Here is a 23,890-nt window from a genome sequence, read left to right on the forward strand (position 1 = left end):
CGCAGAGCTGGGCGGCCGCAAGGGCTTGGTGGCCCCGGGGTGTCCCACACGTGCTGGAGGGATGAGATGCTCCTGTGTTTTGCTCACCATCATCCCACGGGCAACCCCTCCAGCCAAGGTCCCTCATCAGGGCAGGGCGAGAGCTGTGGCACAGGCACAGCGCTGCTCCTGCCAAAGGCACGGGCTCTCTTCCAGTCGGTACCTCCTCATATCTCTGAAGAGCCACCCCCGAATCACCGGTTTTGCTCCTGGGAGCTGATGACTGGCCGTGCCACCGCAGCGGTGACAACTCACAACTCATTTCTTTGCCTAGAAAAAATTCAGAGCATTTTTTTGTTGTTGTTTAAACACCTCCCCAATGGCTGTGGGAAGATGCAGCAGCTGTTAGCCAGGCTTCCGAGAAACGTCTTATAAAACGCCTGATCTAAACGCCACCTTCCACAGAACCCCTCTGGGGCATCACCCCGCTGCGCGCCGAGGCGAGGGGGAGCACAGCCGCGCTGGCAGCGCCAAGCACTGGCTCCGGCCGGGCATCTCCAGCAGCTCATAGCTGGGGACCAGCCCCAGACCGGTGACGAGGCGGTGGACCCCAGCCCTCCCAGTCCCTTTGCCAAGCGGGGCTGGAGTGGCAGCAGCTGCCCAAGGGACGTCTGGAGCACAGGACCGTTTGTACACCGCAGTACGACGGTACGGCCAAAGGAGCTGCGCTGGAGCCAGGGGCTCTCCGAGTGCCCGCGGCGTACAGCGGAGCAGCGCCGGAGTGTTTGTGCAGAGCATTTGGCTCTCCAGTATTAAACGTGAAACATGTTGAACTGACACTAAAGCAGAATTAAGTGCCAAAGCATTTGCTGCTTCTACAATTACACTCCGGAGCGCTCTGGTGCTCCTGCTCTCCTTTTTATGACCCAACTCGGTCTTATTGTAGTTTGGCTCTCTCGTTTCAAGTTCTCCAAATGGAAAGGATCAAAGGGCTCTTTGTTGTCGTAGCAGGAGCGCTCCTCCGAGCGCGGCGTTACCGCCGCTAACAGCTTGCTGCTCAGGGGGAATTCGCGGCAGCCTCTGTGCCACCAGCCCGAGCCAAAGCATTAGCAGGTGCAGCAGCCGCCTCCGCCTTCTCCCCATTAGCCGGCCACACTAAGCCACCTGAGCAGCTTTTTTATGGGAAAGGGAGGCCAGGGCAGGTTTTCTCATTTATGCCGCACAAATCTGGCTCAGTGGGCACCAGCAAATCCAAACTTCACTCGGCTATTACGGCAACAATAAGCTCGCGCGAACGGCTCGGGTAACACCGCGGCGTGGGGAGAGATGCCTCCGAGACTGAAAGGTTTCTCTGTTTGCAAAGATGGGGGCACAAATTAAGCCCTATGAGTGATGCTGTGTTAAGCTGCTGTTAGCTAAGCTTCTGTTAAAACGCTTCTCCCCCTCCTCAAACGAGGCTGCAATTAAGCGGTCTCTGGGTAAAGCGACCGAATACGCTGGTGATGGGCTGCAAATAATAACAAACACCAAACCACAGCAAACACCTCTGTGACGACCCGGGAACGCCGGCTTGGCACAAGGCACAGCGAGACTCAACCTTTCCAGTGAGATGGGGATGAGTCTCCGGTCTAATTATCACCTCTCTGCACATTCAGCCCCCCCGAGACACAAGCTCTCTGTATAAGCGGGATTGCTTCCCTCTGCCCGCTCTTACTCCAAATCCTGGCACGGGGAAAGCCACTGCTCAAGGAAAAGGCTTCCGAGAGGTACACGCAGCTAGGTTTTTGGCAAGGAAAACACCTGAAAATGGACCCTTTCTGCACCCCTCCCTTCCCCTCCGCAGACAGCCCGAGGGGGTTCCCGAGCAGTGGTACCCACATCTCACGCCACCCCCCGGCGCGAGGTGCCCCCCCTGAGCTCTGCAGGTATTCCAAAGGCTTGCTGAACGTTCCCCTCGAACGCCAGCACCGTCGGATGCACAGGCTGCATTATACGGCAGAACTCCTGCCCCGTATTTCCTAAACTTCGGAGCAGTGGCAGCGTGGAAGGCTTGGGTTTTCGGGAGACGCGTGGGTCAGCAGCCCCAGTGAGCACTCCTGGAGCATCCCCAGCTGAGGACCAGGGGCCGGTGCACCCGGCGTCACTGATACCCCCTATAAAGCCCCAGAGCTGTTTCCACAGCATGTACCTAACGACACATGATTTTCGGGACACGTATTGCTTCTCTGTGGCTTTGCACAAGCTCAGCTCGAAGTCAGAGCCCAGCAGCTTGGAAAACCCTGAGTGGAAGAAGGAAAGGCAGGAGCTACGTTAACATCGCCAGCTTTTAGCACTGCCACCTCTCCCACTTCCCGCGTACACCTCTTAAAGGCAGGTCCGAACGTGTGACAACGAGGTGGGTATGGCAGCTGACAGATCCCGCAGTCCGGTGGGAAACATTACCCCCCCCCTCCCCACAGCATGGCACATCCGAGCGCTCCAGCTGCGCCCACCCATCCTCCCGCACTTCGTCGGCACTACCAGGACAGATCCATCACAAGCATCCTGATGCTCAGCATCCTGGATTTATGGCAAGGCATCCTCAGCCACACGAGACACCTCTCGACCCAAATGCGCATTCTTGCTCCTCGACCGGGCTGTAAATCAGGGGAGCCACATCTATAACTGCCAAGAGTTACTCAGCTTCCTGCGCGTTTCCTCCAGCTCTCTGGCCTCTGAACCTCCACAATCCTCCCAGGAAAATACTTAGAGGAGTCGTGATGGGCAGTTCAATAAAAGCGTCTGCCAGCGCAGCGGAGAGGTTAATTATGTATACGGGACATCTAAGTGCATCCACGAAGCAGGGGAAGTAATACAAAACCCACGCGGAGGAGATTCTCTGAAGAGAAGGTATGTCTCCACTCAGAGGGTACATCGCCACTCAGAGGGTACATCTCCACTCAGAGGCCCAGTTTCAAAGCAGCGTTGCCCATGTTTGCACCCACCTGCCCACAGGCACGGGGGGTACACCCCAGACCTCCTGAGGGCACCGTCTTGCACGTGTGGGATGGGACCCACAGGCTTTGCAGAGCTCCGTCCCTGTTTGTGCCAGACACAGCACAAGCTGCAGGAGCCTGGGAAGGAAGAGAAGGGTTTAAAATTGTCTTTCCTTCTACCTTTTGTTGAGAAATTCCACTTTCTCACTAGTACCTGTTCAGTAACCCTCGCACTGCCCTGGAAGAGCATTTTGTCACAGGATGAACGGGAGGATGGAGAGACGAAAGGAGTGTTTGTAGGGGTGAACCAAGCGAGGCTGAGGCCACGCCAGGACATGCCTCCTACCCAGCTCCTTCCATCACAGGCACATTTATAGCCAACAGTACTGCAGGATGGCACACATCTGTAATTAGAGCAAACTAGGTCGGCTTCGTCTGTAAAGATGTACATTTGGTTAATAGAAATTCCTAACTGCGTCTCGGAGAACTACGTGTACTCACTATTAATGATGGGAAACGTCAATCACTTCTCAAATGAAATTTTCGAAACCAACAGAAAATTTAGGAAAATTTAGTTTAAGTCAAAACCGCGGGTTTCCTGCAATTGGAAGGTACAGCTTCAGGAGATCTGAAACCACAGGCAGGTTTCAGACACGACATCTGAGCAGATCTGAGGCATCTACCATTACCCGCACCGACCCGATCCCGTTGCCCGTATGCTTCTGGGCGCCAGGAGCTGGGAAGGCATTTCTGCCCGTCCGTACAGAGCTCTGCCTGTGGGTTAAGCGCACTGCCGGGGCTCGCTGCGTTTCCTTTTAGAGCGGTCGTTTTCAGCCTCCACTGAGACTCACAGGCTAGTCCTGAACTTCCTATAAAAGCCAACTACGAGCAGCAGCATATTTAATGTAGGCTTAAATTCGTTATATAGAGACTTGTGCCACTATAGGGAAATTTTAAAAAAATAAACTGTTTAAAACATTCAGGTCTAGACAATGAGCGGAGCAAGAATGGAGGACTACAACAGTTGCTGACCCCATAGCAGGTCTGGTAAAACCCAGGTTTATACACATTAAACAAACACACGCACTGACTTTTTAAGTTATCGTTTCAAACAAGTGCAGTCTTACTCAGCTGACATTCTGGTAGTGCCACCAGCTTCCCTGGGGCAAGTTTAAATCAGTGGAATTTAGGATCAAGAAAGGTCATTGATTGTCTGCAGGATGGCATTAGTTCTGTTTCTGTCAAATTATATTACCAAGAAAAAAAGATAAATCCATAATCAAATCAAGTGCCATCCATAAAAAACGATCATCAAAAATTGTTTCAGCCTGTGAATGACAAACTTCCCTCTGTGTACAGCAGAGGGTCCTCCTTTAGGAAAACCTAACATCCAAAAGACAATGTAAGAAAATGTCAAGAAGAAAAATATATTTAAGCAAGATCTACTTTTTTTTTGACCTTAATTGTATTGTAATGTAATCAAATGGACTATCTTTTGCTGCTGTTGGAGCATAGGTTTTATTCTCCGCTTCAAAATTAGCGTCCATTCTCACTTCATCTCCAAAACCAAATTGAGAGTCAAGTAGAAATAGTCCTTGAAGAGCAGGACCCACCTGAACGTGCATCGCAACATCTCAACTACATCCCGTTGAGGAAGACAAGGCTGCGTTGCTTTGTTGCTTGCTGCAAGTTAAATACATAAGTGTCCTTGCAAAGTTAACAACTAGAAGAAACACCACCCTCAACTTCGAGATGCTCTAGACCAACAAAAAATTGCACTTGGGAGATACGATGCTCTGAGGAAAGCCATTAAATTCAACTAGATACAAGTGTCAGCACAAGACACACAGAGCACACCCTCCCTACCCAAACAGGCTGAGGCATGCCCAGGGCTCAGGGACCCCCTCTCAATAATTTTAATTAACATTTAACCTTAAGGAACTGAAATATTCCAACACAATACACAGCTGCAGCCACCAAGAAACACAGGGGACAGGACGTTAGCAGCTTTATGGTGACACTTGCTCCTTGAACACAGAAAGGATTTAATTAAATTGCACGCAGCTTTCAAGAAGGTGGCATTTTTTTCCCCTGGAAGGGAATATACAGTTTCCAGCCACGGGATAAGAAAAAGCTTTGGAGGTCAAAGCTTGGTCTGCATTGTGAACCTTGACTTTGCAAAACTCCAACTTGAGAGAGAGAACTGGTGCTTTTTAAGACTTTCCAATTGAAATTTGCTAAAGAGGAATCTCAAGAAATGCACAGAATCATAGAATGGTTTAGGTTGGAAGGGACCTTGAAGATCATCAGGTTCCAACCCCCCAGTTACACAGCTCTCTGGTGACCGGACACAGCCTAGAGATAAAGTCCAAGGCTCGCATCCACAGCTGAGCAACCGTGACTCCCTAGCGTAAAACCAATATAATGAAGACATCTATTTTTTAAAACCTTTTGCTTTATTTTAGAGCAAACACTTAAAGCATTGTGGCTGTGCTGAGAATGTAAAGTTAACTGGAGATGTTCATGTATGGCTAAAACATGATTACAAGGACCTCGTGACCACCTGGCCTGGCTTGAGAAATGATGTATTAAGCACCAGTCCCATCTCCGATGTTCCTGCTACCACCCGAGGAAGCCCTGCTCTCAGGATTCACAGCTCATGTCCCGCATAGTTCCCCTACCCACAGTTTGGCTACAGCGCAACCTCCTGTCCTTGCTCAGCCTGAGGGGATCGGCATCCATCCGCGGTGCTCAGAAGACTGAAAGAACTGATGGCAGCACAGAAGGACTTAGCATAGACCTTAAATATTCCCATTATAAGATGTTAGGCGATGGCCAACAAACACTGTCAATGTTCTGCTTGGCAAAGCAGCTGAATACGAATCCAACCTCAGCAGCACAGTGTGGGCTTAAATGTGCTTAATGACGTGCTCCATTTATGAAACCCATGACCTAAATCCACCGGACCATGCAGGTAAAGCGTACACACAGCACTAACAACCGATCGGCAAAGGGGAGACGTTGGTAAATGGCCTGTGTGGTGGCACAAGCCTCTCTCTCCCCATTCAGTGCCGTGAATACCACAGTCTTCTGGCTCAGACAGCCTTCAGGGCTGTGGCATCCAAGCTTACACACACATTCCCCCGAGGCCACGATCTGTTAAAAACTGGTGCAGTTTCTAACCATTTGTGAACTAAAGGAGTCCTCTCCATATAGGCACGTTTCTTCCATCTCCTCAACCTCCTGCGCAACACGTTAGCTGAAGCACCGCCAGCGTTCCCCAGCTGTCCCCGCTCCCTCTGCAAACTCTCCCGTCTCCCCTTCCCAAGCCTTGAGGCCATCCAGTGTTTGCCAGCAGCCACCAAACTGCTCTCCCTCTTCTGAACACATGGAACTCCAAAATGACCGCTACTCTCCCTGCAACACCCAGATCAGCCGCCTGCTACCCCACGCCACCAGAAAACATCTAAACCTCTTCTGCAGAATTCATCACCCGCATTCACGGCATTTTCCCTTCTCCTCCCCTCCTCCAGAGAAACTCCTGTGCGAAACACTGCCGCAAACAAACGCTCACAAGTACAGGACCAGGACAAGGCCCATTGCTCATAGCAAATATTAACACTGCCAAGGTCCAGCGAGCTCGCACAAACTCCTACCGCTTTGAAGGAACCACCGCAGCATCACAGCCTGTCCACTTTTGTGCCAGGGCAGCCTCAGTGCAATAAACACTGGAAAGCAGTTTGACTGGGCTCAACCATAAAGGGCTTCTTGGGGCTCATTACACGGTTGTGCCATCCAGAGCGAGGACTGCTGGAAAAGCCATGCAACACTCGGTGTCCGACGGCTGCCTCTGCTCAAGGACAGGAGCTGTGCCAGCGGGGCTCCTGCTCGCCAGGTGTGCAAACCCAACAGAACCGGACCCACCTTGGGCTGCAGCACACCATCCCTCTGCTGCCTACGGTTTCGCAAGGGAGGGCAGAGCCACCGCAGCCCCCGCAGGAAGGTGCACAATGGGGTCTGGCCAGCTCTTACCACATTACACCCACCAAGAAGTGACATAGAATCACAGACTGGTTTAGGTTGGAAGGCACCTGGAAGATCATCTTGTTCCAACCCCCCTGCCCTGGGCCGGGCCACCTCCCACCAGCACAGGCTGCTCCCAGCACCGTCAAACCTGGCCTTGAACACCTCCAGGGATGGGGCAGCCACAGCTTTTCGGGGCAACCTGCCCCAGGGGCTCACCGCCCGCACAGGGAAGAACTTCTTCCTGATATCTAATCTAAATCTCCTCTCTTCCAGACATGACAAATTATTGTGTCCACACACCCTGAGACTGCGTGAGACATCCCTACCATAACATCCAGCAACCCCTCCTTGGGGAATTCTTCTGACACATTTCCAGCACTGTAAAGACCTGAAACTCCAACAAATGACCCAGGCGATACAAATTCCACCAGCACCCACAAACCCTTGAATGCGATGCTTCAGGCAGCCCAGCTATGGGAAAGGAGCAGCTGTGAAAGGTGGCAGTGCTACCAAAAGCCTCATATTTGGGGGCTGAGAATGGAGAAGGGTGACTGCCGATTTTGGCTTCTGCTTTTAATTTCACTAGGATCTCAGCTTCTATGTTTTCAGAACAATAACTCAAATTTTTTACACCAGTTGCAGGAAAAAGCCTGATTAGGTGAATGCAGAAGATTCTAATGGCTCATCTGAAAGGAAACTGGTTTTGTCATCTCATTCCTTTTAAGACCTTTGCAATCCTGCAGGCCCTGATTCGGGACTTCTGGACACTTGAGGCTGGTTTCGGATCAGGTCCCCGTTCGACAGGGTCCAAGGTTGCTTGGCTCCAGCTTCCCCTCAAGGCGTTTATTTAGATGACTTACACTAAAACAAACTCACAGGGGAGCAAAAGCCTGGGAACAGTTCACTTTGAGAAAGGACCGATCCCACCCTATACGAAGAACCAGACTACAGTCCAAAATGAGATCTGAGCGGGATCCAGCAAAAGCCATGTCAAGTTCTGCTTTGACGTGAGATGCCAAGGCAGAACAGTTTATGGCTGAACACGTCACAGAGAGATCTGCAAAACGCACGCTATTAAACCCGACACCCCACTAATTCCGGTCGTGTCTTTGTTGCAAATTCAGCATTCAGCCCCAGAAACTGTTAGGTTTTTACGAGCCCTTTTCAAGCAACCCAAATACCGTGCAACTCCGGCACAAATTCTGGATATGCATCAAAACCCCGTGAAACTCAGTTCTGCCCCAAATGCAAGATGCAGTTCGGCGTGGTTTTAAACATACAAGCTGAGGAGTGCAATACACCTCGCCTACTGCATCACAGTTTCAAACTGCAAACCTCCGAGTGCCCCTCTGCCCTTGCCGCCCCCCGACATCTCTGCAGCACTTTTGGCTGGTGAGACAGACCCTGGTGCAGGCAGGCACCGGGCAGTAACAAACGCCATGGGGGTCTTGGGCACGTGAAGGGCATGCGGCTTGGAGCTCATCCCTGAGTCTCCTTGTTCCAGGCTAACACAGCTGGCTTTACGGCAAGGCCCTGGTTTCCCACCACCGGCGTTTCAAAGGTAGCTTTTCAAGAAAGCTCAACCTCAGCCTTGACCAAAGTCAACTGATGACAAAGCTGGTCCAGATACACCGATAAGGCTTTGGAGAACCCACCTGGTGTCTCCTATCCAGGCAAGTCCCCTTGTCCTAAAAGAGGTGGCTCCCACTGAACCACCTGGAGCTTCCATAACACAACACACCTCTTCTTTAAGGCCAGAGGTATTATAAAGGGCCAAGACCACATGCATGGGCCTTAGCGAGCGCCTTCACTCTTTGATGCTGTCAGAGTTTTTTTAGCCAACTTTCCTGACTAAACACACACATGCTTCAAGAAAACCCCTATTTTAAAGCTGCAATGTAAACAACCCCAAATTATTACTATCCCCTAAAGGCTACTGCTGGCAGGCATCAGTGATAGAGCTCTGCCAGAGCAGTCTGGCATCCAGCAACAATTTGTTTGTTGTCCTGCAAAAATACAGAGAGAGCCTTGCCATATGGTATTAGCAACTTTCTGGTAACATTAAGAAATATATTGGCTTGGAAAGCAGTTATCACACCAGAAAAAAATCTTACGTCTCAGTGGCAGGTCCGTGCCGTAAGTGGTATCAGCACAGCGGTGCTGGTGAGAGGTGGTGGTGGCCAGCAGAGTCACGCCACCTCCAGCCCCAGGCGCAGATGACGTGCCCATAGCACAGCCATGCTTTGGCTGGCAGAGCTTTTCTTCTGGACCTGGACCGTGCTGGAGGGCACAATCTCGGCACCGCCTGTCCGTGCTTTGTGAGCGCCGGGAGGGCTTCAGCGCTGCAGACACAGTGTCAGCAAAGCCGTCCCCAGAAAGCACCCGAGGTACCTGCCACGGAGCTGAAGCAATACCTCAGCCACCCCAAAGGGCCAAGGGGTTCCTACCCTTCAGTCGACAGCTTTTCCCCACTGTTCACATTAAGCATAGAGAAAGGAGAAATAGAACCAAACTCATTAAAATGCTTTGTCAAAAATAACGCATATAAGTCACAGTATTTTCTGAGAGTGTGTGTACACCAGCTCACTGAGGATTTTTGAAAGCATACCCAAAGAGAGACAGTGCAAGTCAGCATGTGGATTTAGTGGGACGTCACCCAGTTTATAGTAACACATGCTCTCAGGCTTGAGTCCATAGAAGGGGCTGAACTGATGTAACGAGCAGGGACTTCTTGGGATAAAATTTCACTGCTGTCACTCTCTGTAGAGCTGGCAGAGATGAGACCTGTGATAGACCCCATTCTGTCTATCGCTTTTCTAACTCTGCCCCCATTTCTGGAGTTTTCTCCATAGCCACATCCTACCTCAGAAGAAGGACTCACCCTCACATACAGTGGGGCGGGAGTTCCCTGCAGGCTCACAGTGTCAAGATTACAGCCGCATTATGGCAGCATCCCACGGGAGCACAGCACACAACTGACAGTCACTACGCTGTTCCGACTCCACCTGCACTGCAAGTCCCATCCCACCCTGAGGAGACGGCTTCAGCGCCCACCACCCGCTTCTCCTTCCTGGAAGAGCTCAAGGAGTGACTTCACGCACTGCGAGATGGAGCTGTTCTCAAAATGAAACCAACAGAGAACAGAGAGAACCAACAGTGAACAATACTGCTGCTGGGTCTGGAAAAGACGTAATCCACCTAATGCCATGAAAGAACATTAGTGGGATTGCTTGGAGCACCTTCTGAAGAACTTTCTGGATCAAATCGAAGACGTACTTGGCTCTTTCCCCATTCTTCTCAAATCTTCTGGATTCCTTCCAGTCGTTATTTACCTTGCCGGATTCTATATCTTGCCCTGAAAAATAATGTCTCCCTCGCTATGGTCTGCAACAAGCAGCACCTCCTCCCACTTGGCAGCTTTGCGGGAAGCCAAGATCCATTCTCCTCTGCCCTCGGGCAGTGCACAAAAACAGGCCTGCTCTCTCCTCACCTTTTATAGCTGGGAGTGCAAAACGCTTCCCTTATGGATACCTGCCGTGACCTGAGCACCAGTGCCGACCAGACCGTGTGTTCCCACAGGCGGCTGGTGGAGAACCACGGGAAATTCCCTGGCATCAGCACCTGGGGAGCAGGAGATGCTCTGATGTCCATGTAGCAGCCACTAGCCCCAGCCATGCCTGAAGGAAGGGGCAGGGCTTCGGGCAGCTTGTAATGGTGCTGACAGATCCCGTCTAAGCTTCACAGAGATCAGTGACCTCTTGCAAACGCTCTCCTGGCGAAGGGACTGGAACGGGGCACGGAAAGGAAATCTCCACAGCGTCCCGCAAGTCTAGATAGCACAAATTTGCTGTAAGGACAGGCGCAGCCAGAGCAGTTAGAGGTGGCCAAGCTAATTAACAGCCACCTGCTCACACCCCGGGCTGCTATTCTTTGCTCTGGAGACTTAAAAGATGTATCTTTGACAGCCTTTTTACAAACATGAAATCCCCACTATAGTGACGTGCTTATCTCAAGGCACAAGATAAGAGATGCTGAGGCAGAGAGAAAAACCACAGGACCACTCACCAGGAGAACCAGTCAGAAACTCAGAGCTCCTCCAAAGAGACCACTAGCTCCTCTTCTTCCCTAACATCAAATTATTGCAAATGGTCAGAGTTCTTGCGTTCTAGGTGACCTCGTCACACTGTGCCTTGTCACAAGTGGGCAAGTCACATTGCGCTTCTCCTTGGAAGAAGAGCTGAACCTTTCAGAGTCTCCCTCTGCCCCGTGTTTGTAGGAAGCTTGAGATAAATGGTAAGAATTATTTTTTAAAAAGACGAAAAGAAGTTTTTAACAAAAGCATCTAGTATTCCTGTTCTCAGTTTTCATATTTTAATCTCTCTCCTTGTAATATAACTCCACCGTAAAGTTCAGTGGTCCATCGAAAAATTCAGCAAAATCAGAAAACTCAGGACCTACCATTTCTACATGTGTATACAGAGGGGTATCAAAATCCCCCAGGCAAAAAAAAATATGGTCAGAAGGAAAAAGATAAAATGAAATCTTTTTCGTACATTCTTCAACCTAACAGCAAGAATCGACAAAGAAACACAATCCAATTTGTTTCCCCCCCAGTGCCGGTCACCTTTAGCAAAAAAGTGACTCCCTGTACACCACCTGCCCTGTCTCCAGTTTCCATAAGCAGCACGTAGAGCGTGGGTGACCTCAGCAGCCACATGCTGTGACAATAAAGTTAGAATCCTGCCCAAAACACCTCCAAGCCCTTTGGCCAACATTGGCCGGGAACACACCTGCGGTAACAACCAGGCGAGGGAGCGAAGGCAAGGTCTGGGGCTCCTGAGAAAGCTCCATCAGATGGCCTTCTCCATCAGGCCGCTCCTCTCAGCCCCATGGATTATTCCGTTGGCCTCCAACTCAAGCGGCCCCAAGGTGGGACACGAGCACGCGTCACCAGTTCCAGCTGAGAAGAACAACAACCTGCTCCGGTCCGTAATACCCTTTGTAGGTGATTATGGGAAACAAAAAGGACTAAATTCAAAGCAGGTTTTCAACTGGGGGGCATCCAAAACTGCTGACTGAGGCGGAGAACAAAGCCAGATGGCATATGCCGGTATTGTCAGGGATTATGCAGTGTAAGGCAATAGGAAACGAGCAGAGAAAAAGACCCGGGTTGGTCCCACGGCTCCTCTCTTGCCAAACGAACATACCGGGGCGACCGTGAAACAATCAGTTTATGGGTTTCATTCCCCTCCACCCCCAGACTGAACTTAAATATTTGTATAAGCCCAGGCGTAACTTTTATCTAATGTTTTCCTTGGGGTTTACTAGCTGTTTAGAGCATTCGGGCTAAAAAGCATTCCCTCAAACTCTTGCCACAAAAAGAGCTGAAACTATGATACTAATTAAAACCACACTCTTTGGTATCAAGAAGACATGCTATTATTTTCTTTTTTTTTTTTTTTTTTCCTCATGAGAAGCTGTTAATATGGGCAATGCATCTGGAACATTTTCCTTCCAAACGCCACTCTCCGTACCCCCTCCTGCTCAGGTCGGCTGGTTTATGAACTTGTCAGCAGTCTGGGGTGGGAAGGCTCATATTTACAAGAATAGGTTTATTTATTTATTTATTTTTAATAACAAACCATTTGCCAACTTGTTATGAAAAGCACATCAAGAAAAAAACCCAAACAAACACAAAAGCTGTACGCTGTATGAAAGGTAACAAGCTAAAGAACTGTCCTGCTTTGGTGCCTGATGGGCCAAATTGAAGGATGAATCATGCCAAAATATACTATACGTTTTGAAAAACAGCCTCTGACTTTGCCAGGATGCTCCTGGACAGTCAGCACAGATCAGGAACGGATGTGGGTCACACTGTGTGCCGCCACATATCCACCCTGGGTAAGGTCTGTTAAAGAAAAAGGTAAGATTTCATGCTCTTTTCACCCCATCTAACGTGGATGCTTCTAAGGTCTCCATTACTCTGGTATCAGCACCTCATAAGCATTAACAAAATTATCCTTATAACATTGCAGGGAAAAATGTTATTATCACATTTAAAGGACAGAAAATTAAGGAAAAAAACAAAACAAAAAAACCCCACAAATCCAAGGGCCAGGTGTGTTCAGTGCAATATTCAAAATCATCCATGTGTACCCTGAGAGGCCCAAGTCCAGTTAAAAAAAAACAAATTTCCTTGTCTGAGATCAAACAAGGGTGCCCCATGCAGAGCAGTAATTGCACCGCAGAAGCGCAGGAAGCGGAGAGAACCGCTGCTTTGGTCCGGTCCTCCCGCAGCACTGATTCCCACGTGTGTGTGTGTCGCAAGGAAAACAAAAGGGGCAGGAGGGACCCTCCAGGGATGGCACTGGTCCCGCAAGTGTCACTCTCGGGACCACAAAACTAAGTAATGTTTCGCCAGAGCAATTGGGTTTCTGGTTTCTGGTTGGGAGCGTGGCTTTCACTGCATCAACTCAAAAGAAAACTCAGCTTCCCCTTTTTCACAGCCACAGAGATGCCAGATTTCAATTCCTGGCGGCGCAAAGCGTGGGCAGCGGAGGAGGGGGCCTTCGAGGGCTGAGATATTTTATTTTACATTAATTTTTTTGGTGATATTTTAGCTTTGAGCGAGCTCCCGCCTGGTTAGCAAGCTTCTAGGTTCGCCAATGATACAGAAGAACCACCTAAGTTACAAAAACAAGTTAATACATAAAAAAAATATGACTTCAGCAAAGAAGTTAAGCTAGACGGGTGAGCACGCAGTAATTTGTTACATGCTTCCATTGTGCGGGGATCCAAAGTAATAAAAGATGGCTGTAACGCTAGAACCGTGAGGCCCAGCCCCAGTACGACGTTCGGATTCCAGTACGAGCTCTGCTACCCCATCCCCTGGCTCACCACCCAAAGCAGCCTTACGTTGCCTCCCTCCCCGGCACGCTGCTCCGCTTGCCCCTTTTATCTGGAATTTCCCCCCAAAGAGAGATCGGGTAAGGAAGTTATCGCGGAGGTGGCACCGGGATGCCGAGATGGCATCTCACGTCAACTCAACGCAAACCCATCCGCATCCGAAGCATCACCGGCAGACGCCAGAGCTCAGTTTTACGGAGGGCTTGGCAACCCCACGTCCCCTCCGTCCTGCTTTTCATTTGAGGCTGACAGGCCAAGCTCGGACACATCATTACAGCCTCGCGGAGGCTGCTAAAGGTAACACTCATGTTACAAATGAATTAATGGGAAACACTTACCTTCCCCACTAGCTTGCCTTTCCTGTTCATGCAAAGGTAGAAGTCTGTCTCCTTCCCTTTGATCCGGACTTGACTGCCAAAAGTGTCTGTTTCCACTAGAAGCTGGGCTTGTAAAGGAAGAAGAAGAAAAAAAAAAAAAAAAAAGCGGTTACCAGTGTGGTCCCATTAAATCAGAGCGTGCAAAGCTCATCAGCGCCTTGTCCCATCACCTCTACCTGACCCACACCAGGCTGGGATGCTCTGCGAGGGAACGACCCAAGGAACCACCCAGGGGCTGAGCTCCAGGCTCGGTCACAAGTGCAGGTCTGACACATCCTTCTATGCAGATGCTCCAGATTTAGTGCCAGTTTATCACAAAACACACCCAAACGTGTGTGTGTGTGCTCCATCAGTCCACACCAACTCCACCCCCCATCCCCTAGACGCTGTCCCTTCACGCTGCAGGTGGGTTCTCAAAGGGTAGGAACATGGATTTTTCTTCTCATGAAAATAAAAGATTAGCACGACAAGATCGAAAATCCTTTCCCCGCAGCCAGCAGCCCTCAAACACTTCACAGAAGTGGTTCGGCCACATGCTCGTGGTGCAAAACATCACAGTGATCTCCTGAAGATCACCGCAACAACTAGCAGGGGAGAAATTCAGGACTGCTCGTTCTCTCTGATGAACGCCCACCCTGCAGATGTCCTCTGTGAGTCTAGCTATGTTCCCAGGAGGTGGCTGATTGCTTTCTGGCGGACCAGGTCTGCGACTCCTGCTCTAGCTGGGCGAAATATGGCCAATCTCATTGTGCCTCGCATGTTTATTGAGGCCAGGAGTGGTTCACAGCGCTGCCAGGAGCCATGGTCGAGGACATGCTGCATCTTCATAAACCACCTGCCCCAGCACAGTTGTATCTGCAGAAGTGGCCAAGCTGCCACCCAGATGTGTAGCATGCCATCATCATCTTGAAAACATAGACACATCCAAATTCAGCGTGGGTTTTTTTTTTTCCATCTCTGATCTAAACACAAATTCCAGTCATGCTCGAGGTTCGGATTCCAGGAATTTCCCTGGGGAGGCAGGAACGGGCAAGGCTGGACATTTTGGTTCAGATCCATCTCCGATACGGAGGGGGGAGAAAGGAGACATGGTCAAAACACAATGCAAGAATGTGTAAGTGTCAGCAAGTGCAAATCCACGGTCCTGCTCTGGAAATACTCACGCTTGTAAGACCCGAGCCTTACCGGAGAAACACGGCTTTTGCCAAACTCTGGAGAATGTTTGATCTGTGCTGCAGAAAGTCACATTCTTTTTGGCATTCCTATTTCAAACTTTAAAACCCTCTCAGAGCAAATATGTTCGCTGTAAGGATTTACCATGGGGATAGAAATAGGAGTTTGCTTCATTTAAACACATTAATATTTTTCCCACTTGTAAAGTCAGCTTTTGGCTTCTGCAGCAGTGCAAATATCACAAATGTTTAACTCACAAGGGCCCTAAACAGAGTTTTCCCTTTGCAGCTCAGTCACATATGCAAGTTCAGGGTTTTCCAGTTACTACCTGTTTACATTTATTTAGATATATTTGTTAAACTTGTTGTCACAGGGGATATTTAAAGAATAACTTCTTTCTGACAGCAAGTGGGATGCTGCCTGTATTACGGCAGAATATTGCTCGAAATCATGCATAAATATGGATATTCATTGAGGTCTTTCAGAAACGCACCACTTTTTTGGGCATCTGCGGTGGAGAGCAGCTTGCGCTTTCCCTCCGCACCTCCCAAGGTGGTATGGAAGCACACGTCAGTGAGGAAGGGCCACGCGAGCCAGAAATATCCCATCGTAGTCAGGATATGAAGACGAGCAGAGCCAGGATGGGGGAGGACAGCACAGGGTCAAAGATGGGTCTTCAAGAGGAAGATGAGCAACATGGTGCGTAATTTGGAGAATGTCCACTGCTTCAACAAGTTCAGGGAAGCTGCTCAGAAGCAACGTAGCGTTAATGAACCAGGGAATAGCCAGAGGTGGGACTATCTTTAAAGAGGTGACTGGGAAAGGTCTTCCCCTCCAAGGAGCAAGGGCATTGGAGAGGAGCAGTGGTCGGCCTCAGACGGGGCGAGCAGCAGCCCGCACACGAGGGAAGGTTACAGAGCCAGAACAAGAGGTCCCAAAGATTGGCCCAAGAACCTCAGCCAACAGCCAGAGCGCCGAGGAGGCGCCCATAGATCTACAGCGTCGAACCCACCCAAGCACGCAAACGGACCCGGGGGCACCCACCGAAGGGGTCAAGCGAGGGCTTGCAAGAAGAACAGGATGTGGCAAGTTCCCATCTAAGCTGCAAGGCATTCCCCGGCCATTCCAGCCTCAGCCCCACGACTAAAGCTGCTGAGAATAACGCTGAATCTCAGACAGGGCTTTTGGCCAGCCAAAATAGGAGCTAGAGTTGATAAAGCACTCCAATGCGAGAGCCTCGGCCGGCGGTCCTGCCCCGCTGCCGGCAAACCCGCTCCCCTCTGACACAGGTTCCCCCCGGCAGCCCGCGCTCAGACGGACAAACACGGGGCACGCCAGCTCGCGTTCCCCACCCCCTCGCTCTGCAGCCAGTATGAGTAATATCCAAGCTGATTTTAATTTGAAAAATATCACCTTAAAAAGATGCCGGTTCCCTGCTGTGAAAATTAAAACCATCTGGATGGAGTGATTTCAAATAATTAATCTAGGTCTCCTTTGACACCGCTACTAATTAAAATATGATACCTTCCTCCCCCTTTTTAAATAAAAAATTTAAATAAAGTTTAAAGATCTCATAAAATAATGTCATAATTTAGAACTAAATGGAAGTCACCTTTCCTGCGGGCTGCGAAGGTTACACCGGCGCTGAGATCCCTCCCAGGCTTGTGCCACAGCACAGACCCAGCAGCAGCAGATGGGCAAGCACCCACTGCGACACCCGCACCAGCAAAGACACCAGCACACATGCCCCGGCGCCCCACGGAGGCTGGCGAGCCCCAGGGATCATTCTGCACCCAATGCTGAGCAGAGGGGAGCAGAGGAGGGTCAGCAGAGGCTGGCTGCTCCCCACGGTGATCCCAGCTGCCCAAGGACAGGCTAAGGCCACCCCTAAGCACCCACTTCTGAAAAATCTGAGTCTTAAGGTGCTGGAAATACGTTCTTATTTCTAGGGATAAGATGCTGGAAACACGTTCTTATTTCTAGGGATCCTTGATCTCTTTTCCTACAAAAGAGATATATGTGTGGCTTTAGGGTTGGGTTGCCCTTAGGGCTGATTCTCCTTTTTACAACAGGCATCTCCCAAAATTCTCTCAGGAGCCAAGACAGGGACCTTGGACAACACACCGAGTCAGCCAAAATTCAGCTGGGATAAATCCTAGTCCTGAATGCTGCAACAAGAGTTTCTGGGGGATGGAGGTTGACCCAGCAGAAAGGAGCTGCTGAGGTCTCCCACCCCACTCACTCGCAGCAGGAGAAGAGCTCGGTCACCACCAAGCAGAGCTTGGCTTGCTCTCTCATTTGTCTCTATGATCATAGAATGGTTTGGGTTGGAAGGGACCTTGAAGATCACCCAGTCCCCACCCCTTGCCCTGGGAGGGACACCTCCCCCCAGCCCAGGTTGCTCCAAGCTCCGTCCAACCTGGCCTTGAACACCTCCAGGGATGGGGCAGCCACAGCTTCTCAGGGCAACCTGCGCCAGGGGATCACCACCCGCACAGGGAAAAATTCCTTCCTAATTTTTAATCTAAATCTCCCCCTCGTCCTATCCCTACATGCCCTTGGAAAAAGATGCTACAGCCACAATGAAAACTCCAGGGAAAATCCAAGGGAATTTTCACTGAGAGCTCAGGTAAAATAAGTCCCACCAAGCTGGAGCAGCGTCCCCACAGCAGTCTGCTGCTCAGGACACCTGACTTCCAGCTCCATTTGTCGCTGGATACACCGTAGAGAGATTATGATCTTTATTTTCAAAAGCCCTGCACTCCAGCCTTCAGATCAGGTATTATTGTTTAAATTCTTTGACAGCTAGATATTCTGATAGATTTTCCAGGGGGAAAAAAGAAAAAAAAAGGGCTAAAGAGAAAAGATGTCTTTAAAGGGTGAGATCTTCTGGTACACGCTTTTGCCTTATTGGCCCATTTAACCTAAACCTTCCTGAAAACTCCCACTGGAGGAGATTGGAATTCCTCACATGTCTAGGTGAAAAGGATTACATATATATGTTGAAAAGCTATCTTCCAGCTAAGAAAACATGAAGTCAGGGAGATAGGTGAAGGTGGCAGAAAATATGCCAAATTATCTTTCAAATATTTCCTGGGAGTGGGAGGACGGGAGCCAGAAAAGCACAGGGAAAGAAAGGAGAAAGAGGGCACCTGAGAAGTGTGAGGTTTACATGTACCTATCACAAAAGCCTACGCGCCAGCCAGCTTCAGATAAACGAAGAGATAAAGGGGAAAACACAAAGAAGGTGCAAAAGGACTGGATACCGTCTATCCACCATTGCTTTATTTTTTTAATTTTTATTTATTTATTTATTGGTATAAATCCTGCAAAAGGAGAAGCGGAGAAAAAGAAACTCCAGCTGCTGCCCACCAGCATCTTGAAGCAGGCCGGCCAAAACAGATTTCCTGGGGAAAAGGCTCTCCAAGGGGACCCAGATTTTGTTGCTTTTTTCCTGATGCAATTACAAATTCAGGGAAACCGTTCTCAGCACTTTAAACCGTTTCCAGTTAATGAAGAAGAAAGAAGTACAGATCGCAGGACCGCAGCAGCATTTGTGACAGAGAGCGGCTTTCCAGTTGAGTAATTCTGATGCTGTGAACCAAGACAAAGTCCACTTCCAAAGTTGACAGCATATATCGCATCTGACAGGAGAGTAAAATTTACTCTCTCGGTCAGACCAAATCTTCTGGTGGGAACCCCGGCATGGCCAAGGGTGCTTAAAATAGTTGGAACCTGTTCAAACGCAGCCCTCCCTCTACCAAAACCACGTGAATCCTTTACATGACCACAACATAGGAGAGAATGACCCCGTCTCCACTTCACATCCGTGATGTAATGACAAGGGAACAACGCCAAAATTAGGTAAAGTCTGAAGGGTCTAATAAAGCCCACGGGCTATGAACAAGTGAGGGAATCTGGGCTGTGTCCTCAAGTTTTGTTTGCACACTTGTATATTCCTCCAAACCGTACCATTTTAAGCAGTTACAATCCACCCAACCCAATTCCCTTCTCAGTTATTCAGGTGCATATCAGGAGTAACTACCGAAATCAATAAGGCCGGCGCTCAGGAGGGCAGAGCTCTGACCCACATACCGCTGCAATTAGCTCATCGAGTCTGTCCTGAGCGAGCGTAGGATATGTATGTCAAGTTATTAAAAGGGATGGTCGTGGGGAGGTGGAGGAAGAGCAGCTCCAAGGTCCAGGCTCTGGGTGGTTTTCTTTTTTAAGCCATCACTTTGCATGAGCAAGGGAAATACCCAGTATCAGAGCCGGGGGACCGCACAGGTTTTTACCCAGGTTTTTACAAATGCCATCTCTCTAAATGAGGTTTTCTTTTAAACCTCAGTTAAACATCATCGCTTTCACTCAGCCAGCTGATGCAGTTAGGGAAAAAGACACCATTTGGAGCGCACCAGTCCCTCGGAGCATCATCACATCGATCTACGCCGAGCGCCAGGCCACCCGCGGCACTTCTCCATGCCCAATTTCGGGGTGGGAAGGGAGGGAAGCGGGACCGAGAGCTGTGTGTGAACAAAGGAAAGACTGCAGAGACAACCTTGCCACCCGCGTAACAGCCTTAGTAGCTCTCAGGAACCAGACAGATTAAATATTTGCATGGGAGACATCAGAAGAAAATCTATAATGCAGCAAAGACCTCAAAGGCACTTACATCGCGGCAACCTGATCCTGCAAATACTTTCACACAAAAGGACTTTGCACACATCGGAAGTCCCTCGAGTGCCGATAAAGACCCCTACATGGCTTCAGGGTCCTGCTGCTGCTGTTGCGGTGTGGTTGGACACGGCAGCAGCACGGCTTCAGCCACGGAGGTGCGAGCCCCCATGCAGGGCTGCCTCCTCGCCCTGCCTACCCACAGCTGCCCCAAGGGCTTGATGTGATGGAGAGAAGTGCAGGAACGTGGCACTTTTTGCAGGGAAACAAGGGCTACGGTCCGTCCCCCCTGACACACCTCCCTCTGGGTTCCACCTCTGCACCAGCTGATAAGAGCCTCAGTCTCTGTGAGGTGCTTTCAAAGCACTACTCATCTACAAACAACCCTCTAACACCGAGAAGGTGTCCTGTCCCATTTCCAGGACGCTGAGCTATCCCCTCGGCGCTCGCCGGGCACGTCTGCGTGACACGAGGCCAAGACATGCGGAAACATCCGCGCCGGTGCCAACCACGCCAGGCTGAGTACCCAGCCCAGGACAGATGTTCGAGCATGACGCACGGCCGCAGCAGTTAACCCCGCGGGGTGCACAGACCAAGGTGTTCGGGCAATAAAATACCACTCACACACTAGTGAAAACTCCACTGTTTAAGCCTGTCGCACCATAGATACAGTGGTCTCACCTCTATGGGTGCCCACCCAAAAAATTCCCCTACCAGTGGCTAACAAAACATGCCCAGGGAACGACGCTGAGCTGCTGGTGTTCCCCGAGCATCTCGGGGACCACCTCAGGGAAAGCCTCCCTCCCCATGCTGTAAGGAGATGCGTTGCTTAGGCCAGAATGGCAACATCAAGAAAAAAAAAAAAAAGCAGATTGTGAAACCAAGAAGTACTCTTCCACCCAAGCTCCTACAGGATGACAAAGCTTCCAGACACCAATCCTATAAACTAACTCTAGTTACCACATCTCACGAGAAGCTTAAATGAAAATTCCCTAATTTGAGGTCTTATCAGCCCATGCATACGAAAATTGTTCAATAGTTTAGCTGGCGTAGGACCAGAATAAATACCAAGGTAGATCTTAGAGATATTGCCCAGCTTAAATAAAAAATTAATAAATCCCTGAATCTGTGATTCTGTGAGAAACAACAACAACAAAAAAAAATATTTAAGGACAACATGAAAATTATAAGTACCATATTACTGGCCCAAGCCTGCACTACCCACAGTCTGGTCAGCGCTTACCCACGTGAAAAATTTATGTAAAATACTGTCATTCTGACACAGAGCCATTTGCACCCATTTGTAGATCTAAGAAAACAGGATTAAGCAGTGGGGAATCAGACTTGGCCTCTTGCAGATGTTTTATACATAATTCACCATAAGAGACACTAAAAACATTTTGGCAGTTGCTTCAGTGGTGGTGAATAAGCTTATTTAGACAAGATTCGGTAAAACTGGAGGCGATAGGTTGTGTGCTCTAAAAGCACCCCGGGGCGGGGAGCGGCAGCGAACAAATTCTGCGCTGAACTTCGCCTCCTGCACGCTCGCGGTGACTAAGGAGTGGGCCTGGAAAGAGAAACGTTAAAAATGTTAGCGCAGAAATTCCTCTATCTCACCAGGGTGTCTTGCTGCCTCCAAACACAGCTCAAGTGGACAGTATTTCTACAGAGGCAGGAAAAGGGCTTGACAAGCTGCCAGGCTCCCAGTCGGGAATCGGCGAAGGATGAGCCTCAAAAAAGTTCAGAAGCTCTGTTATGCTTGAAAAAGCACCTAAAATGAAAAATAGAGGGCCAAACCCCGACGTCTTTGGTCATTCTCATTTGAATAAATTCCTCCTGACATAGTCAAGCCCAACAGACAAGGACCTCAGAACCTGGCCCCGAGCACCTCGCTGAAACCCATCCAAAGCACTGGAGCCTCTCGGCTCTGCAAGCAGCGCGAGCCTTTCCCGTCCCGCAGAGGGTTAGAATTACCACAAGAACAAACCCCGCTGAAGTTATTTTGACTCTCTTGTTCCCAGTCTCAGTGAAGCCCCCCCCCCAAAAAAAATAAGTACTGATGTACACAAAAAGTCTGAAGCACACACTCATCTCTCTTGGGCAACCTGCTGCTCATCCTCAGCCATGAAGGAGGTGTGATGTTAGCACCACCATATCCTCTCGCCGAGGAGCCCCAAACACATCAATCTCTCCCGTATGCCAACACCGTGATGGTTTCACGTACTCCACAAGTCAGTCCCATCCAGGCTCCGCTGTTGTATTTGTGAGCGCTCCAAAACGGGGCTAATCAGGAGAAAGGCGGAAAGCATTTGCAGTGTTAGTTAAGATTCTCAGCTGTGCCTGAGATGTTAAGTTCTACCAAGCAGGTTTCTTATTCTGTGCCAGTAAAAGTTGAAATTACGACAATTAATTTTACGGATAGGAATACAAGCACGCTCAGGCATTTTCTCAAAGGGGCTCATTGGAACTTTCCCTTCGTCCAGCAAGTCAAAAAAATATGCTGAAAATAAAGTTGCAGGATGCGCCGGTATTTTCAATGAGATTCTTGTGGCTCTGGAACCCAGAGGCGGTGCAACCTACCGGAAAAAAAAAATGTTCTGGCACTTGGGGAAAATTCCTCTAGGTTTTAAGATTTTTAAATAGGGTTTGCTCTTAGAGATGGACGCAAACAGAATTTCAAAGATACCTGACTTTTTAATGCGGGTGCTGCTGAAGCTCACTTTGCCAAATATAAGATAACATATCGTCAAATGAAGTACAGAAAATTGTCACTCTTAGATAAGAATATGAGAGTGTGATTATTTTGAGGTAAGGGTTGAAAAAGTTGGAAAACAACTGATCTTCTATAGCACCTGAGGGCACACATCCTCCAAAACCAAGCACAGTCAAAGCGAGTCCCTCGGGTGAAGCACCTTGGAGGGGAGTCCTCTGCATCGGTCCCTCTGAAAACATCTCTCCCTACAGACAGAGCACAATTCTTTCAACTATTCTCAGAGCAGCGGCAACAGAAATAATGAAAAAAAAAAAAATCTGATATCACATTAACTCTGCCTTTAGCACCTTTGGTTTCATACATTTATTTTTGGAAACACATTCATCACGGGACTTTTCTTAAACTCTTACCCCCAGTCCACAGCATAGGTAAGACTATTTACTTGCCTTTTACTGCATTTTAATTGCATGAGAAGTTTTAAAAGTCTTTTTTTTTTTTTTCCTAGAGTCATTTGGGACAAAAGGCATCTGGCACTGGGTATTTAAATAAGACCTGTCAGAACTGTAAAATTAGTTTTATGTTTTCATAAAAGTACTTTAAAAATCTCAAATATAATTCTGCATTCAAACCATAAGTGTTTGGATTAAGAAAAGGAGATCCCGTGTTAAATCTTAATATAAAAAGTAAATCAAGCACAGAACTAAGCCAGTCCTCATCTGTGGCACTATAAACAAGAGCAGTAAAGAAAAGAGGCAATATCTCTAAGAGGTTATTTTGGGGTATTCTTGGGTTTAAAGAATCAGTATAGACAGTATAAAATCTGTATTATATTATTGGTTACTTATCCCAGTTCCAGTTTAACTAGAGACCCAGGTCACCTGTACAGCTCAGACTCAGCCCCATGTTCCCATCCAAAATTTTCTCGGCCCTTTTCTCTCCTGGAAAAGAGCATCCTTCCCCCCTCTCCCCACTCTGGAGGGGGTGGCCCCGCCGTCCCTCAAGGCGGCGGTTGCCACGCTGGCAGGTGACGCCGCTGCTGTCGGTGTCCAGCCTGTGCCCGTCCCTGC

General features: G+C 49.2%; 1 protein-coding gene across 1 annotated transcript in view; it reads right to left on the reverse strand.

Annotated features, from left to right (window-relative positions):
• Positions 1 to 23,890, reverse strand: part of FGF18 (fibroblast growth factor 18) — a 71,359-nt gene that overhangs the window by 3,672 nt on the left and 43,797 nt on the right. The window contains exon 4 of the mRNA XM_009880728.1: positions 14,225 to 14,331. Within this exon, the coding sequence (XP_009879030.1) occupies positions 14,225 to 14,331 (107 nt within the window). The remainder of the gene's footprint in view (positions 1 to 14,224; positions 14,332 to 23,890) is intronic.

The sequence above is a fragment of the Charadrius vociferus genome, unplaced genomic scaffold (genome assembly GCF_000708025.1).
Source record: "Charadrius vociferus isolate BGI_N301 unplaced genomic scaffold, ASM70802v2 scaffold822, whole genome shotgun sequence".
Classification (NCBI taxonomy): Eukaryota; Metazoa; Chordata; class Aves; order Charadriiformes; family Charadriidae; genus Charadrius; species Charadrius vociferus.